We start from the raw sequence: 19,520 nt of genomic DNA, 5'->3' as shown, positions 1-19,520 counted from the left end.
TCAGGCAGTCACAGAATATTGCTCTTTGCTTCTTTAGCTACAGCCTTCCAAACCCCTTTTTTAGAGATCAGTGACCAGTGCTTTGGCATTAGCCACATAAACTGTGAAAGAGGAAAGTTGAGCTTACAGTGTTCAACAAGCAGTTTGGGTTTTTAGTATGCATTAGGGGGATGATTTTAATTACCCAAACTTGTGTAAATAATGAAGATCCACTTTACGTTGTCAGTGGATCAAAATGGTCCTGTATATCCTTGGAACTCTTTGTGGAATAATCTCACTCTTGCAAATGATATTCAGTCCAAAACAGACAATATTTAACACATTTGTTGTGGCACCCAAGCCCCACCCCTTGCCACAAAGTCCCGCATTATTTTTACCAATCTATTTCAGGCAGTGTAGAAACCTGTCCTATTAAAATTGTCCTGCCATAGTGTTTATGAGCACCAAGTGAAAACTGTTCTATTACTAGAATGTTGGAACAGTAATATGTAAATGTTCCCCTTTGTAATTGAACCTGTTCCCGCCTGCGCTATAGCCAACAGACAGCTACAGCGGGGGTCTAAAATGCCGGGAGGACATCCTCTCATGGGGGCGCATGGGCAGTGCGTTCTGTGATCGCCGAGTCCTTCATCAGTGCTGCTAACCAGTTGACAACCAGTACTGCTAATCAGTGCCACCTATCAGTGCTGCCCTTCAGTGCCGCCCATCAGCGCAGCCCATCAGTGCAGCCTCATCAGCGCAGCCTCATCAGCGCACATCAGTGAAGGAGAAAAATTACCTGTTTGCAAAGGTTTTTTTTTTTTTTTCAAGATTTTCTTTTTTTTTTTTTTTTTTCAAGATTTTCTTTTTTTTTTTTTTTTTGTTTAGCAGAAAATAAAAACCCAGTGGTAATTAAATACCACTAAAAGAACGCTCTATTTTGTGAAAAAAATGATAAAAATGTCATATGAGTACAGTGTTGCATGACCCCAAAGATGGCGCACAGGGGTTCTTCTCTCTGCACCCGCTGGCACATTTTGAAAAGGAGGCAGCTGTGCGGGGCTGTGCCCACATGACCGCATCATTCATTCACAGCAATCTGTAAATGAAAACTGCAAGTACCGTCATCCATTGTGGCTGACGGCTTCTAGTTTTCAATGGACTGTGTGGGCGCTAATGAGCGCTCTCATAGTTCATTCACAAGCCCTGCTGTTTAACAGTCGGTATCAGAGGTACTGGCACAAGATCCTAGCAATGCACCCCTGATCCACTGATCATGGATGCAATGCTTTGCAGGCTAAAGTAGGAAAAAAGCGAAAATTGGGCATTCATTTTTTTTTTTTTTTCAAAATGTGAACTTATCCTTTTAAAGGATAACTGCACTTTAAACACAGATTCCTTTTTTTTCATTGTTCCTGCAGCCTGTGCAAAAAATAAATAAATATAGGGATTGCTGTTCCTGTGTTTGATTCACTGGTTCCTGCAGCCTCCAAATGGCAAGGTACAGCCTGCTGTGCTGCTGAGAAAGGTACTCTTTGAAGAATGAGACTGCTGCACCCCCTAATGCAGAACTCTCCTCTTGCACCAAACTTCCTTCTCTTTGGATCAGTTTTAGCATCTCAGTTGTCTTTCTGTGGGTTTTAAAGAGCAAGGGCATATAAAGGATCTACAGAGTGCTTTAACCACTTAAGCCCCAGAAGATTTTAACCCCTTCCTGACCAGGGGATTTTTTGCGATTCGGCACTGTGTGACTTTAACGGACAATTGCGCAGCCGTGCGACGCTGTACCTAAACAAATTTGACGTCCTTTTTTTCCCACAAATAGTGCTTTCTTTGGGTGGTATTTGATCACTTGTGCGATTTTTTGATCATGTGCTATAATCAAAAAAAGAGCGACAATTTTGCAAAAATAACAATATTTTTCACATTTATATGAAATTCCCCCAAGAAAATGTAAAAATCAATTTTTTTTTAACATTTTTGGCCAATTTGTTTTCTGCTACATATGCTTGGTATTAAAAAAAAATCACAATAAGCGTATTTTGATTGGTTTGCGCAAAAGTTATTGCGTTTACTAACTAAGGGAAAGATTTTTGTCATTTTTGAGATTTTTTTTTTTTTTGCGGGACTGCGACATTGCGGCGGACAGATCGGACCCTTGACTGACATTTTTGACACTTTTGGGGGTACCAGTGACATTACTACAGTAATCAGTGCTATAAATATGCACTGTTACTGTAAAAATGACTGGGAAAAAAGATGACAAAATGACACTGGCAGGGAAGGGGTTAACTTTATTGGGGAAGGAGGGGTTAAGTATGTCCCTAGGGGCGTGTTTCTAACTGTGATTGGACATGGCTACTGGTGTAAGAACAGAGATAAACGGTCCTATATATATATATATATATATATATATATATATATATATATATATATATATATATATATATATATATATATATATATATATATACACACAGACACACACACATATAAACATTATACATTTTTTCTTTTTTTATAAGTGATCACATAATCTCTGCTTTCAGCTTTATAGGGGACTGGTGGAGAGGTGGGGGCGTCCCCCAGTGAATGGCCGCGGGAGGGGGGGGGGGCAGCACAAATCTTGGTTATTGGAGGACAGGCAGGGCACAGCAACAAAACTGACCACGCTGAGATAGAAGTGCTTCTATCCTAGCGTGGTCAGTTTGAAATAGGAAAGCAGGGGGATTGGCAGCATCCCCATGTATTTTACACAAAGGAAGAATTCTAAATATAACAGGATACTTTTTAATTTTTAAAATGTTGGGGTAACAGATTCTTCAAGGATTTATTCCTATATAATAAACATTTCATTAAAGATATGCTGGGCTACCGTATATTGTTCTGAAAATGCTAGTTTTGGCAGGATGCTGGCTCCCTAGCGTCAGTAGTTTGAGTCACTGACCCTGTACAAGAATGCAGATCAGGAATGTTAGATAAAAATGTCAGAAGACTACATCTGTATACCTGTTTCAGGCCTGGGAATCCAAGTATTGAGTTAACAGGGTCAGAATGACAGCCTAATAACTAGCATTTTCAGAAGCAGAAGTCAGCGAAGGGAAAATTGACAACTCAAGGAATTGATTGTTTTTTAGCATATATTAAATTTTACTCATTGCAAAACAAATTTGTATTACAATTTTTCCAGGACCTGTGCATATGTTCTCGGGCTGCTTTCCAAGACGAAGCAAGGATGCGACATATTGAAGCACCATAACTGGGATGCGGTGAGACATAGCAGACGGCAGCCATGGCCGGTGGTTCCAGATGACATGGAGCAGCTCTGTAATGAGTTGTCATCTATACCTAGCACGCTCAGCCTGAACTCTGAGTCAACCAGCTCGAGACACAACAGTGAAAGTGAATCTGCACTGCCTAGTAAGAAATGCTCTGCTTTTTATAATGAATTAGGGAAACCTGTCTCCTATCTACAGAAAAGGCAGCAATTACATTTTTCAAGGAATGAAGCATATCAGTTCCTTCAAGTTAGTAGTTAATTCCAGCTTCAAGGAAAAAAAATTCCAAAGCCCTAAGTAAAAAAAAAAATAAAAAAACAAACAGCTCAGGCTTCAATACTTTACTTGTCCCCTGCAGTCTCTGCAATTGAGTGCCCACCTCCCTATGTGTTGAGTGTCTCCCAGGACTGACGCCTAGAAGTACATCATCAAGCCACTCTGAACTTGCAGGAGAATTCTACGGAGAATGACGCCACTTTGGGTCAATCTCTGTAGCATTCCTAACCTACCCATCACTGAAGACAGAAGAAGACAAAAAAAAAAAACTGTTAGACCAAATACCTCTGAAGAAAAGAACATATAAGTTAAATGATTTTATCCTTTTACAGGGTGCAGGGGGCACCAACTGCATATTCTTTAACTTCCAATTTTTTTAGCTTTTGAAATTAGTTAGTTTTGCTTTTGTCACAAATGTTGCATGTTAAAGGAACTTGTCACTTTTGGGAACATGTCACATGATCTGAAGTCTGAAGGAGTCCTGTGTGGCGACCACGATCTGCTGATTGCGGGTGCAGCGCTGCGAGCTTTGTGGTAGTTCATTGATTTTTCCTGTCAGAGTGTATCGGCTTACGTGTACGAGGTACGAGCAAGCAGATACACTGACAAGTCTGCTGGAGCCTACATGCCATCAGCGATTTGCTGATGGCTTGTGCAATGCTTTAAAGGCTCCTACAATAAAAAAATAATCAATGCATATTTTTTACCTGCAAAGAAATGTACATGTATTCATCTTTTTTAAAAAAAAAAGAACTTATCCTTTAAGAAGTATATGCTCTTTAAGTATGTGTAAGATGCAGTCTAATATATGCGTTTCCCTCTTTAAACAGGTATGTACATTGAAGATGGTAATTCTTCGACAAGTCCTTTCTTCTTCACAGACGATACTGAGCAGACATTTTTTGAAACCCCATTGAAGGACAAGGATCGCAGTCCATTCACTCTTCTTGCCCAAAGCAAGTTTGTGAAAAATCGTTTTCTGAATTCACTGACTCTGCCAAGCAAAAAGTTTCGGGCCAGCAGCACCAGTGATCCTAAAACCAATAAACTCCTGGCGGACAAGCAGCCAGGCCTAAGGCGGAACCGAACGGTCACCGAGCCGTGTTCGCACTCAGAGTTCAACTCCATGGACAGTTTGGGTTCTGTGTTTAAAGTTCCCAAAATAAACACCCTTCGCCCAGAAAGTACTATCATTAAACACATAGACGATAATGGCAGCACACCCAGTATTACTGAAAATGATCTTAAACTTCCAAAAAGTCTGGGGCACGAAAATCACAGAGACCATGCAAGCCGTGAAAGACTTATAGGTGACGGCACAATGAACACACATTTTAAGAGCCGCAGCTTGAGTTTCAACACGGACACGACGACTAGCGGGATCAGCTCCATGAGCTCCAGCCCTTCTAGAGAGACTGTGGGAATAGACACTACAAACCTTGATACAGACTGTGGAAGTTTGAGTACAGTCATTAGCACCAAAACTGTCAAACCAGCCATGCTGCATCCCAATCACTTGCCCCTTTCTAAGTCGAACTCTGTGTCCTTGGTCCCCCCAGGGTCTTCCCATACTCTTCCTCGGAGAGCCCAATCGCTTAAAGCGCCCTCCATAGCTGCCATAAAAAGCCTGGCGGATTATCACTTTAGCTACACGAGTTCTCGAGATGCATTCGGGTATGCAACTTTGAAACGGCTACAGCAACAGCGAATGCATCCTTCACTGTCTCATTCTGAAGCTTTGGCCTCTCCAGCCAAAGATGTTCTCTTCACCGATACCATAACCATGAAGACTGGAAGCTTAGACTCAAGGCTAACATCAAGCAGGTAATGCGATAAAGATGCTATCCAACTAAAATAAAATTATAGCCTTGAAATGCATACAAGGAACACAGTCTGTCTGCTCAGGTTTCTAGCTCGTCATTCATACGTAGCTGTAGTACACATTCCACACTGTCCTGTTAGTTGGTGATCTGAAAGCACTATATGTCATGAAGGAGAGATACACCTACTGGGGATTTCCTGCAATCTCTCTCCCCCTAGAATACCTAATGGATAATGGTGCCAGAACAAGAAGGTTTGGCACAACTGCCAGTAGGCTTGACTGATGAAAAATACATCTTGGTGAGTTAGATGTGGAACACATCAGATGTGGACACATCAATATCAGGTGCTGGTACATCAAGTACATTTATTTAGCTTCCATTGAGTGACATAAGAATTCAGAGACTGGACGACTTTTTTTTTTTTTTTTACTGAAAAAAGTCTAACCTTTTTGCTGTTCTACTGTTGATCTACAGTCAAGTGCCGGGCTGGGCAACAAACTGGATAATCTAGATCCTTAGGGTCCCCCCCAGTCCAGCCAGCGAGTGCGTGCAGACCGCAGCTACGCACTGGGTCGGTCGCGATATAGCCCCACTGAACGGGGGCTGGCCTGCGAGTTAAATGTCTAGCGAGGGGGCATACAAACTGGCTTCGGCCTGAGTTGCAGGGTTTCCTCCTGGCGGACAGCACCCACATTACAATAGAGCGGTGTCCTGTCCGGAGCGGTGCCCGGAGTGTGGAGGCTCTGGCCCGCCATATGTTTACTGTGGATGGTTTGGGACTTAAGCCAGTATTTACTATTGCCCGCTTGTCGCAAGCTCTGACCGAGTGGGCTAAACCTTTATGCCGGGACCTGTAGGGGAAACAACTTCCCCCTGTCTTTGCGGAGTTGGCAGATCAGTTGGTCCAGGGGCTACAGTTTATCTGTGATGCCTTTTTAGATGCGACTCCTTTAATTTCTAGGCTGTCGGTATCAGTAGTGGTCCTTCGATGTATTAACTGGCTGAACTGCTGGTCTGCGGACCAGACTTCTAGGAAGGCCTTATCTGATCTCCCCCTTGTAGGGGATCCCCTGTTTGGAGCTTCCTTGGACGACATCATTAAGGGTCTCGCAGGGGGGAAGAGTACTCTACCACAGGCTACCAAGGTCAAGGAGCCCAGTCGTAGACGTGGGCCATTCTCCTCTGCGCATAAGAGTTATTTTTTATCTCCCAGGGTCTCAAAGGCAAGAGATCAAAAGTCAGGGCCTCCACCAGAGGCTTCAAGAGGACCTGGTCTGGCAAGCCATGAGCGGGCTCTTCCAGACCTGCGGACAAGGCAGCCTCTGCATAAAGGAGCGCCCTCACCCGTATCTGGGGTGGGGGGACTTCTTTGCTGGTTTCCAGATCCATGGACTTCCCTGGTACAGGACAAGTGGGTCCACTGAGTTATTCGGTCAGGCTACAAGATCGAATTCAGTCTTATCCTCCGGAAAGGTTCTTCCCTTTCAACCTGCACTTGTCCCCAGATCGTTTACAGGGTCTCTTTGGGGCAGTGCAAGAGTTGTTACTTCAGGATGATTGTTCCGGTTCCAACTTCGGAATTCTTTGAGGGGTTTTTACTCAAGCCTCTTTACAGTCTCCAGGAAGGAAGGCAGGCGAGGTCCGTCCCAATTCTGGACCTCAAGGCGCTAAACTGCTTTGTGCGAGTATGGAAGTTCTGCATGGAGTCCATTCACACAGTAGTGGCGTCCCTACATCAGGGGGATTTCTCCTCACTTCCGTTCGACATGACGGATGCCGACCTGCACGTTCTGATATGTGCCCGTCACCAGCGCTTCCTCCGTTTTGCCGTGAACGGGGAGTATTATTGGTTTGTGGCGTTGACCTTGGTTTTGCCTCCGCTCCTCGGGTCTTCATAAGAGTGTTGGCCCCAGTGCTGGTTTGAGTCAGCGGAGGATCGCGGTACTGGGATACCTGGATGATAATCTGCTGCGAGCGTTGGCTTTGATGGCCAACTGGAGATTGCACTGCGAATTCTGAGGGAATTCAGTTGAATTCTGAACCTTCAGGAGTCTGCTTTGGTTCTGTCCACTAAAACTGGACTATCTGGGTCTGGCTCGGGACAGTACTGGACAGTTGTAACCACGGATGCCAGCTTGTCCGGGTTGGATGGCGTCCTCAGCACAGATGTGCTTAAGGTGTCCAGACTGCCGATTAATGTACTGGAACTCTGAGCGATCAGACTTTGTCTGGCTCATTGGACAATTCGTCTTCAGGGGTGTACGATACAAATTAATTTGGACAATGCCATTGCCGTGGTCTATGTCAATCACCAAGGGGGCACAAGAAGTGTCCTGGCAGCTCAGTAAGTAGCCAGCATTCTAAGGTGGGCTGACCGATTTGTTCTCAAACTGCTGCTATGACTTCTGTGCGTGATCCAGGCAGAAGGGATTCCAGTCACTCTAGTGGCTCCAGACTGGCCTCGCTGGTCTTGGTAAGCTGATCTGGTACGGCTGGTCCCCGATGCTCCTTGGGGACTTCCTCTCAGAGAGGATCTGCTGTCCCAAGGACCAAAACTCCATCCTGATTTACAGTTGCTGGCTTTGACGGCTTGGCTGTTGAACGCCAGGTGCTGAAGGATAGAGGTTTGTCTGAGTCGATGATTCCTACGCTGTTAAAAGCTAGGAAATCTACTTCTAGGAAGATCTACCATCGTACGTGAAAGACGTACATTGCATGGTGTGAGTCTCTCAGAGTTCATCCTCGCTCCTTCTCAGTGGATTGGATCTTAACCTTTCTTCAACCGGGGTTTGAACAGAAATTGGCCTTGAGTACCATCAAGGGCCAGATATCGGTTTTCCGCAGTCTTTTTCCAATGACCTTTGGCCACACACTCCCTGGTGCATACCTTTTCTTCAGGGTGTCCGATATTTGGTTCCTTCAGTGCGGGCTCCGTTGCCGCCCTGGAATCTTAATGTGGCGCTTGCAGCCCTATAGAAGCCTCCCTTTGAAAATATTCAGGAGGTTTCCTTGCTTCGCTACATCTTGGCGTTGCTATTACAGGCGTTTTTATGGGTGTTTTTTAGGCGTTTTTATGGGCGTTTTTGCAGGCGTTTTTACATTGAATAGAGACCAATGGAAAACTCCTGTAATCTGCCCAAAAAGAAGCTCATGTACTTTTTTGAGCGTTGGGTGTTTTGCTCACGGCGTCAAAACACTCAGATGTGAACAGGGGCCATTGGAATGAATAGGATTTGTCTTTTTGGGCGTTTTGAGAGCTGATCCTAGAGCAGAAAAACGCCTACATGTGAACGGAGCCTCACAGTACATTTAGGTCTGGAAAGCACAATAAAGCATTGCTCTTAACTTTCTGAGTCGAGATCCATTGTACAGCCCAAGGTGTGACCCTTTCTCTGAAGTCTAATTTTGTGAGTATGTCATGTAGGACTCTTTGACTTGCAAGAAGCCCCCAGTTCTGTTGTTTTTTGTAGGCCTCTTAGTGTTTCGTTGCTGTTGCTTGTTCCTCATTTCAGCTGCTTTTGGACCTTCCAACAGTTTCTGATTTCATGTGTGTCCTCATTAGAGGCTAAAGAAAATGTGATTTTTATACTTGCTGTATAATCTAATAATTTTAGTTCATTAAGGGTTTCAGGTTGCACCATCAGTGTGTACGAGGTGTGTCCAGAAAATAATGAAAATTAAGTTCCTACGCTCGAGAAGGGAAAAAGGGCATTGTGAAGGGAGAAGCTGGGTGGGGAGCCAGATATACGTTTGACACTGATCTGTTGCATTCCAGCTCTGTCAGAGTCAGGACATTCTTTTTTGTGACACCCTGTTCAAGTGCCTTATATTAAGAAAAATGCAAGCAAGTTTGGATCAGCTGTACCTGATAAAAATTTTTTGTGAAATTGGGTAAAATTGCATCAGAGACATTGGAAATGGTGAGGAAAGCTTATGGAGAAGCTGCGCTATAATCTGCACAAGTGTACCGATGGTACAAAGGCCTTCAAGGAAGGACTAGATGGTGTTGAAGACGAACAACGATCAGGACGCCCCTCTTCATCAAAAACAGAACAGAATGTGGATACAGTGAGGTCTTTTCTCAACCGTGACTGACTGCTCGCTTTCAGAATGATTGCAGAGGAACCGGGAATTACCAATTCAATCGTTCATGAAATCATGACTCAGAATTTGAACATGAGAAAAGTGTGTAAACCTTGTTACAAAGAACATTTCACCTGATCAGAAGGAACATCAAAAACTCATTTGAATGGACACCGCTTTGGTAGTGTAGATAACGTCCAAAGAGCCACTACGCAGGCTCTGAACGCCATTCTACTTGAATACTTCTAGGGATGCTATGAAGAATGGAAAAATCACTGGAAGCATTGTGTACATTTACAAGGTGCATATTTTGAAGGAAAAATTTTAAAATCTAATTCTCATTACTTTCTGGACTTGCCTTGTATGATTATGTGCTTCGTACTGCTTTTCCGCAAAACTAAGACATACTGGGAGAAGTAGTTGTCACACCAGGCTGGCCTCTATTTTTTTCTGTTAGTGTCTAAATCTTCCTTCCTTCTGGTATAATGCCAACAGTTCCTTTATCCTTCAATTATTGACAAGAAATCAATTAAATTTTACAGTGAGTACAAAAGTCCCAAAGAAATCCAACAACAATTAATAAATAGTGGAGGCAAGTTAGGTGCTAGCTGCAATTTTTGTAAGTTCATGAATAACCTAGCTCCTGTGATTTGTTCTGTAGTAGCAATAAATCTAGACTTGCTTGTGGAAAGAAGTTGGTTTCTTTAAAGATTATTTATATAGGCTGTCATGGCATGCTTAGAGCAGTGGCCAGTTTATATATTGCATCATATAAGGAACTGATATGAACAAAAAGGCAGAGATCCCTGATGGATTACATTTATCATGTACATGATTTTAATTTTATTATGTTCTGATGTTTTACCAAGTCACCATAATAGTTTTTACTTGTTTTTATTTTTGAGAGTTTTTTTTAACTGGACTCTGCCTTTATATTGATTTGCTACTCCCCAGCAGACAGTAGTAATCGGGATTCCAGTGGTAATGCCTCCTATATAAATTTTATGTCGGGAAATAGCAGGCGCTAATGTCAATTTATAGAAGTAGAGAGCTTAGGGTGGATGTCACCAAGGGGTTGATTTCTAAACGTGGGAGTGCAAAATCTGGTGCAGCTCTGCATAGAAGCCAATCCGCTTTCAGGTTTTATTGTCGAAGTTTAATTGAACAAGCTGAAGTTAAAAGCTGATTGGCTACTTTGCACAGCTGCACCAGATTTGTACTCTCTAGTTTTAGTTAATCAAACCCCAAGTGTGATGTGTTACTAGTGGACCAAAGAGCAGACAGGATGCAAGACAGTGATTTGCAGTCTGCAGTATTGTCATCACTATCCTTTATGCTATGTGGGAGTTAGGGAGTCCAAAGATCATATTTTTCTTTACAAATCTGTTAGTAGACAACACAGTTCTTGTGTGTTCATCTGTGTATTCTTTAGAGAAGACCTTCAATATCGATTTATTTTTGCTACTTGCACATGGCAGGGTAACAATTCCTTGGGTTTGTGCTCTTTAATCTTGGCAGGTTCATGAAGGCATTAAGCTACGCTTCACTGGATAAAGAAGATTTGTTAAGTCCAATAAACCAAAACACTCTCCAGCGCTCGTCTTCTGTTCGCTCCATGGTGTCGAACGCAACCTACGGCAGCTCGGATGATTACATCGGCTTAGCTTTGCCTGTGGATATTAATGATATGTTTCAGGTAAATTTATGCCTTGTATTATTTTTTCCTGGGGTTTCACAGATCGTAATTGGTTTTGCATTGTCATCACAACCTTTGCCATTTCAGTATTGCTTGTACATTAAAAGAGAAGTATGGGGTATCAAAAAAAAAAAAAAACTATATATATATATATATATATATATATATATATATATATATATATATGCTCAGGTGGATGCAGCATCGATCCCTCGCTTTGCACTGAGAACTGATCGATCAATCACTGCTGATTGCTCAGTTTTCTCCTTTGTACTGAGCAGAGAGCGGTGACTGTCGTTCACCGTCTCTCTGCTCTGCTGCTCCAGCACTCAGTGGAGTGCTGGTCTGGGGAGGGAGCAAAGCTACCAGCTCAGCCTCTCAGCAGTGCAGCTGCCAGTTACAGTTGGGATCTTTCCCCAGTCTGGACCGGCTAAGTGATGTAAGCCGACAGCAGGCTTTAGCTGCACTCCTGTGATCCATAGATGAAGTAGGGCCAAAAAAGCTTTGGCCATACTTCCTTAATTACTTGGTAGTAGCGGCATTTCTGCAGATACCAGTTTCCCCTACCTGAACAGCTATGTTTCACCTTGGGCTTGTTTTTCACTAACTCACATCTTGTACCACTCAGATGTCGATACATGTAGAACCAGTGGTGCATTTTCTACACTTCAGGATATTCCAATTAAACTACTTGGTTGGCATCTTAGTGTTTACAATAAAAATCACATAGGGTACTATTTTTCACCACAGCCTTAGTCCATGCTGTATTATACTATTCGTACTGTGCATTGGGGATTAACCATTTCTGAACTTCAAAGGACGGATGTAGTAGCCTGACCTCTTGAATTAAAAAAGCAGGATGTTGTTTTAAAGGAGGATCATAGGAAAATCCATAAATAAAAACCACAGCTTGCCTCCTTTTGTCGAATTTCAAAATGATCTAAATTGTACTTCAATGTGATTGACTTGAAGATTTCGTATCTGTTTCTGCTTTCTACATTATACTAACCAAAACATGTAAAGTATTAATGACCATAGGATAGAAAGTTTATTCCAGGCCGAAGAAACAAAAGTTCAGTTTCAGCTGTAAGTTTTGCCTTTTTTTTTTTTGTGTGTAATTTTGTAGGTCAAGGAAACTCCATACTTTCAAAAGACGATGCCTCCGACGGAAGAGCGCGCTGCTAAATTTTTTGCACCTGAAGTAGGAGGTAAAACTTTACACTCAAATTACTAATTTACTTTTTTGCTTGATGCTTCAAAGATCAGTTTACTTGAAATCCAGTTATTTTGTCCTTATACATAACCATAGCCTCTAGATCTGTACAGGATAAATAATATTCAGTTTACCTGTCGGAATAGGGATATGGGAGCTGCCCCTGAAGGTTCAAGTTCCATGCTTGTCATCTTTATCCTTCAGTTAATGGTGAGTGAGCGTTCCAACATGCAAATGCTTGTTCTAGCTTGGTGACTTGCCAAGTAGTGCAGGAAAGATTTTAAATGTCCATGTTTTGGACCTTTAAAATAAGTCAGCTATGAGGGAGTTTCTTAAATATAACCACATACAGGAACAGCTAGTGCCACCCTTGGTCAAAACATGAAGCTTAATTTAAGAAGCTAACAACCCAGGATAAGGATACTGTAAAGGAAATTTGTACATCCTGTATATTATTGTATTATATTTTATATGTATTGCACACTGCATTCATTGTGCACACGGCACTAATAATGTTTTCATTACATGTTTGCATTCTTTTGAGTCCTGATTAGAATTAGCCTGCCTATGTTCCACGCCGTGTTACCATAAAAGTACAATTGTAATAATAATGCGATACCTACGTAATCATGTGTATAAAAGCCTTCAATTGCATCAAATAAAGCAGAACATTTTTTTTGAAAGATGCAGAGTGTATCTTTTTGTGTCTGTTCCCTACTGCCGTAGGTATTTAATTTGGAACCACTAATCATTATCAGGGTAGGAGTTTCCTATCTATAAAATGTCCAGAACAGATACATATTTAAAAAAAGGGGGGTGTTTTTTTCCACTGAAGAATAAGTTAGGCACGTTTCTAAAAATAAAGATCCTTATCCTTGTGTTTAAAGCTTTTGAATTGAGCCTATGTTCCGTATTCTCTGAGTGTAAATTGTGTGAAATTACTCTCTGGTTTCATGTATCTCTTACTACTTTAGCATGGGCTGGCCCTGAGCTTTTACCTTGGAGTATAGAATTAATGTTCATGCACACTAGGGAAAGGCAGATATCGATTTTTCAGGACCAATACCTATTATCGTCTGCCTTTCGGGCTGATAACTGATAACAGGTGCTGATATTCTGTACATTTAAATCAAATTTAAGTCACTACTGAAAAGCTAGACACTACACAATTTCTTCAATACTCCTGGTTAAGTAGAACAACATTATAGTGCAGAAAGCCACCTGCCACCAGATGCAGCGTGTCACTTGCCACCATTACCTGCCACCCAGATTCAGCATGTCACTTGCCACCCAGATTCAGCATGTCACTTGCCACTGTCGCTTGCCACTAGATTCAGCATGTCACGTGCCACTGTCACCTGCCACCCATAAGCAGCGTGTCACCATCACCTGCCACTCATATGGACTGTGTCACTTGCCACTGTCACCTGCCACTCATATGCACCGTTTCACCTTCCACTCATATGCACCATGTCACCTGCCACTGTCACCTGCCACTCATATGCGCCATGTCACCTGCCACTCATATGCGCCATGTCACCTGCCACTCATATGCGCCATGTCACCTGCCACTCATATGCACCATGTCACCTGCCACTGTCACCTGCCACTCATATGCACCATGTCACTTGCCACTGTCACCTGCCACCCATATACAGCTTGTCACTACCTCTGAGCGGGTAAACTTCCACATGCGGGCGGTGAGCGATGATTTAACAATCTCTCTGCTCGCCCACGGCTGCAGCTCTGTCAACTGCAGCCTTCACGGCCCTGTTGTAGGGGCGGAACAACAGTGAATCGAGGCGGGCAGTGAGAGATGATGTCATCTCTCTGCTGCCCGACGCACCGCTGACAGCTGCCTTCGCAGCCCGCCTGCAAAGGCGGAGCAGATTGGCAGAGACTGCAGTGAGCGCCCCGCGGGGGGAGGTCCGACCAATATCGGGAAGTTTCTGATTCATACCGATTATTTTAAAAAATTTGAATATTGGCCCTAATAATCGGCCGCTCCAATAATCGGTCGACCCCTAATGCACACTTACCTTCTTTTTAGAGGAGTTTATTCAGTTGGCTATATTGTTAGAATTTTTTAATGTAAGTGACTGCATTACCTTTAAACCATAAGTTATGATATGTGCATCTTGACGTTTTACTTACTTTATTTCAGGTATTACTGGGTCCGGGGTTAGGAGCCCTTACCAGGCACTCCGGCAGCAGTTCAGCATTACAGAAATTATGAACTCAAGCCGGTCGGACGCTTCCCAGTTCCTGGAGAACACAGAAGACACTGGGCTGCAGGAACACACAGATGACAACTGTCTGTACTGTGTGGGGTTCCAGATAATGGGTTTCAACCACGGTAACCAGCTGAGTGAATTGAGTCGTTTAGGTACTATTCTATTTACCTCAAGAATGCGGTCATGCTGGGGTTTTGAATTTATATAGCACTATCGTAACTGGGAATATTCTTTAAGGAAAAGTCTCATCAAAGCACTTTGTAGCAGTGTTCTTTTTATGATTTACACATTTTACAGTTTTATTGTACCTTACTGTACAGGTGTGTTTATAACACTGAGACTGCTTCTTTGTGCTGCCATTTGGTATCAGCAGACAGGACCTGTCACTAAGATTACTCTCTATAGTATTACCTTTTGATCTCCCCTGGCAGTTGCATATAGGGAGTTGAGGGGAGGAACAGAGATGCTGGGCCAGCACAGACATTAATTTGAAGCTGAGGCAAGTGGATGATATCACAATCTCTATTTCAGCCAACCAGAGGAAGTTTTGTATTCATTTATAGAATATAAAGCTTCCTGTGAATGGCTGAGCAGTGCTCAGCCCAACTTGATTTTATTCAAGGAGCAGGACAGGAAGTCAGAACACAGCTCTTTATACTGTATATAGATGAGCGTACATACAGTTTTTACAGCGCACATAGCTGGTGCATCAGTTAGTAAAAAGTTTGTTTAAGCCCAGGTTGGTGCAAGCAAACTATTTAAAATTCTTTAAAGTGGTAGTAAACCACAGCATAAAAAAAAGAAATAAAACCTTCAATTGCATAATGTGCTAGTAATGTATCACATACTAGCACATTATGAAATACTTACCTTAGAATGAAGTTTTCTATCAATGTGCTGCCACCAGGGCTTACATCTTCAGCCAGTCTTCCTTTCGGGTTTGCTGGCTCCGGCAGCTTGAATGGACAGGCTGTGATAACGTCACTCTTGCTCATGCACGTGGGAGTCACAGCCACAGCACAGCTCTCTGAAGGAACAGGACAGGTATGCCGTTCCTTCAGATTGCATAGGCCTCTGATGTCACCGGCAGCAATAAGAGGGAATATCTCCTAAACAGTGCATGTTTATTATAAGCTTACCTGTAGGTAAAAATCACAAAGCAGACTTTACTACCGCTTTAAAACCTGGAGTTAGGATTTTTAAGGCCAGCCATACACGGTTTGAAGAGATTCCGACCTTTTAATGACCAGGCTGAATGTACCAAATTGATCGATCAACTTGGGTACAACCAACCTGCCGGATTCTCTAATGATTATCTCTAGCGGCTGCTATAGCCGCTAACGATAATCACTGACTTCCCCCCTGGGTTGCAGTAAATAAGTTTGCACCGTGTATGGCCAGCCTAAGGGTTTAAATGTTAGGTGGTAATTGAGTGTTATTTTTAGGAAGTAAGATAAGTGTTAGGATACGCAGAGTTAATTATGACAGTGATATTGTTTTATGGCAAGGGGGGGTTTTGGGATTATAGCAGTTACACAAGACGTTTGTGCCCAAATGTCTGATACTGGTTTGGAAATGCAAAATAAATAGTATTAGTCCTCTGCCTACACCACCTGTAAAATGAGAACACCAGTAGTTTCTTCTCATTACTTTCCATGATTACCCCCACCTCTTCTACATCAGAAATATTTTATCAGCATAAATATTATAGATTTATGGTTTTGGGCATTTTCATCGCACCTGTAACATTTCTTTATCTATCGTCCATTGACGGACACAGCTCCTGATCTTTTTAACTTTTGAAATATACTGCCCCCCACAAGAGTAGGACACTAGGCAGAAAAAAAAAGCTTGGCTACGCCTATGTGCAGTCCCAGGGGGTATACTCCCACTCTCAGCTATAGACACTAGTCAGGAGAAGCAATCTTTTCCTTTTTAATGGATTTTTCTATTTTTCCTATGAGAATCTACAAACAACTGCTAGACTGGGTGACGGCTGGATATTTCTTTAAAATCCTGGCTGGCCTGCAAGTTAAGCGTCTCACGAGGTCCCATACGTCGCAGCGTTTCTCCTAGTCGAAAGCCCCCCATTTCGATGGAGAGGAGGTTCTATCTGGAGTGGTGCCCACCCTGGTACGGATAAGTAGCTGTCCCCCCAGGGTTTTTGGGGTGGATGTGGGCCCCTCCCTGGGCCGGTCGGACCCTTGGGTTCTCCTCCTTCCCATGCAGCATTCCCCCTCTCTCGGTGGTCTCTACGGACACTTCGCCCCTCATCTGCCTACCCCCCGCCCCCTTCCTTATGGGGTGGCCATATCACCTTTTCAGGTCAGTCTGGGTTGCTGCGCTGGCAAAGGGGGTGAGGGGGGCACACCACTGGCAAACGGCGATCAGCTTTTGGGAGGGGGCTATACCTTTTCTTGTAGCCTGTGTGCTGTAAATTCGGCGGCCATGTTTGTGTAGCAAATAAAAGAAATATCAGCGCACGGTAACACAGATCAGAAATTTGTAGCTGCTGGACACTCAGGTCAAACTAGAACACCCGTATGCAGAATTGAATAGAAAAAATAGTGCAGCGCTAATATTCAAACATGAACAAATAACACAAACAAAATGAGATAATATTGAGAAAAAAAGATGAGTCCATGCAATGCCCGTGAAGTAAGGGTGAGGAAAGGGGTCCTGAATATAACAGTTGGTGCTCTTAGTGCACTGATATCCACCACCTTCTAAGTTGGCCTCTCACCTTAATAACACTTGGATTAAGCATGTAATTCCTCTCTCAGAATGACTCCTCGATAATACATCCTCTTAAAATAGTATAACAGGGAAGCCCCAATCAGAGAACGCTGTAAGCCTGTGACCACTTCCTGGATCAGCTCAACTCAATCACATGTAATGGGGAAACATAAAGGGCAGACCCATAGTGTAATACTGTTAACTTCTTTATTGAAATAGCATAAAAGACAGCCTCTTACTTTTATGTGGATAAAAGCCAGCGATAAAATGACAGATGATCTTGTCTTGGAGAGTCCTGCTCGGACCTCACCAGACTCCAGATGGCAGCGGGTGACGTCGGTAGCTCCACCTTCCCCCCGTACGCGTGGCGTCTCCCAATGGGCGGAGACTTCTTCAGCGGTTTAGAACGATGTGCGGGACGTCACCCCTTATGTGTCACGAACTGCCCGCTGATTGGTCGGGCAATCCGCATATCCTCATTGGCTGGTCGAGGTCGGCATAGATACAGAGACGCTGCGCTCCACTAGAGAGCGGAAGTGGCTGTACCAATACCGTAACATACGACCATGGATTAGAAAAACAGCTTATCTTGATATCTATAGCAACCATAACCGCATATTCCGCTAAACCGGAAGTGAAAGCAGGCTAGTGCCGAATACTACTAAGAAAAGCCGCACACTTATCTGTATTTACTGAAGCAGGTTTCAATGTACAAGAGGACCTGGACTATGTGTATTATAGCACAAACTCCCCAGGCCATACATGTTCTAAAAAAGGAAACACTGCCGGCACAGACAATTGTCTGTAAATACGGAATAAATATATAAATATAAAAACATTTTCTCTCATGTGTGTATCATGAAGCTAAAAAATAAAACTAAAACTCTTCATATATAAAAACTTCATATATAAAAATTCATCATATAAAAAGACTTCATCATATATAAAAATCATGGAGCTTAAGACGTTTCCGCTGTCATCTGGATTACAATAATTAATTTTTTTTAAAAAATTCTTTATACACTCAAAAACAACTGCACCCTAAAAATCCCAAAATGTATTAAAATACCTAACGATCAGAAATAAAACAATTTAAGTCGAAATCGACATTCAATCCCCGGGGGACCCCAACTTTGGTCTCGTAAATCCAAAAAGATTCCCGCTTACTGAGCTGCCGTATAAAATTCCCTCCTCTCCAATGTTTCTTAACCCTTTCCACTCCCCAAAATTTGAGGCATCGTGGATCTTTATTATGATACTTTTTAAAGTGCTGGGTTACATGATGAGGTGTTTTTCCTTTTTTAATGCTCCTTACATGCTCTGCTACCCGGGTTTGTAAGGCCCTAGATGTCCTACCTATGTACTGCAATCCGCAGTCGCATTCGAGCATATAAACCACGCCTGTAGTAGAGCATGTAATCAGGTCTTTTATGTTGTATGTCTTTCCTGTGGCATTGGCTATAAAATCTTTCCTTCGTTTAAGGTTGGATTTAGCCGTGCGGCATACCACACATTTTCCACAGGCATAGAATCCTGATAAAAAGGAAAATAATCTATTGTTATTTTGCACCGGTGGATCAACTACTCCAGGAGCTATGAGGTTCCTGAGTGTAGGTGCTTTTTTATACACAAAGGAGGGTCTGGCTGGCAGTGTTGTCCCTAAGGTCTTATCTTGTTGTAAGATGGTCCAATGTTTATTTATTATCTTTTCTATTTTCTTATACTGGACATTATAGTCCAGTATAATCCTAATCCCATCGTCCTTGTTGTTTTGTTTCCTCGGAACATTAGACAGTAGGGATTCTCTCTCTATGGCCTGCACTGTCAGCCTATCATTCTCAAGCTTCTCTGTGCAATATCCCTTTTGGGCAAACCTTTCGGCCAGTAACTTTGACTGAGTGTCGTAGTCTGCTGCTGATGCACAGTTACGCCTAAGGCGCATGAATTGGCCCTTAGGGATATTGCATAACCAGGTACGGTGATGGCAACTATCCAGCGGGATATATGCATTACGATCGGTGGCTTTTGAAAAGTTACAGGTAGTATACCTGTTGCCATCTTTAGAGATGACTAGATCTAAAAAAACCACCTTTTCTTGACTTATGGTCCAAGTTAACCCTATATTTTTATCGTTCTTATTTAATTTGTCCATGAATGTAAGGAGACCATCAGAGTCCCCGTTCCAAACAAGGAATAAGTCAT

The 19,520-nt window shown here is 42.8% G+C and overlaps 1 protein-coding gene across 2 annotated transcripts in view; it reads left to right on the top strand.

Moving 5' to 3' along the window:
• RICTOR (RPTOR independent companion of MTOR complex 2) overlaps positions 1-19,520 on the top strand; it is a 270,400-nt gene that overhangs the window by 227,228 nt on the left and 23,652 nt on the right. For both annotated transcript variants that reach the window (XM_082264794.1, XM_082264793.1), the window contains exons 30-34: positions 3,170-3,399; positions 4,364-5,357; positions 10,958-11,135; positions 12,262-12,343; positions 14,513-14,734. In XM_082264794.1, coding sequence (XP_082120920.1) covers positions 3,170-3,399; positions 4,364-5,357; positions 10,958-11,135; positions 12,262-12,343; positions 14,513-14,734 — 1,706 coding nt within the window. The remainder of the gene's footprint in view (positions 1-3,169; positions 3,400-4,363; positions 5,358-10,957; positions 11,136-12,261; positions 12,344-14,512; positions 14,735-19,520) is intronic.

This window comes from Pelophylax lessonae (genome assembly GCF_965119305.1).
Source record: "Pelophylax lessonae genome assembly, chromosome: 1".
In the NCBI taxonomy this organism is placed as follows: Eukaryota; Metazoa; Chordata; class Amphibia; order Anura; family Ranidae; genus Pelophylax; species Pelophylax lessonae.
This window is presented reverse-complemented; position numbering and strand designations above follow the sequence as displayed.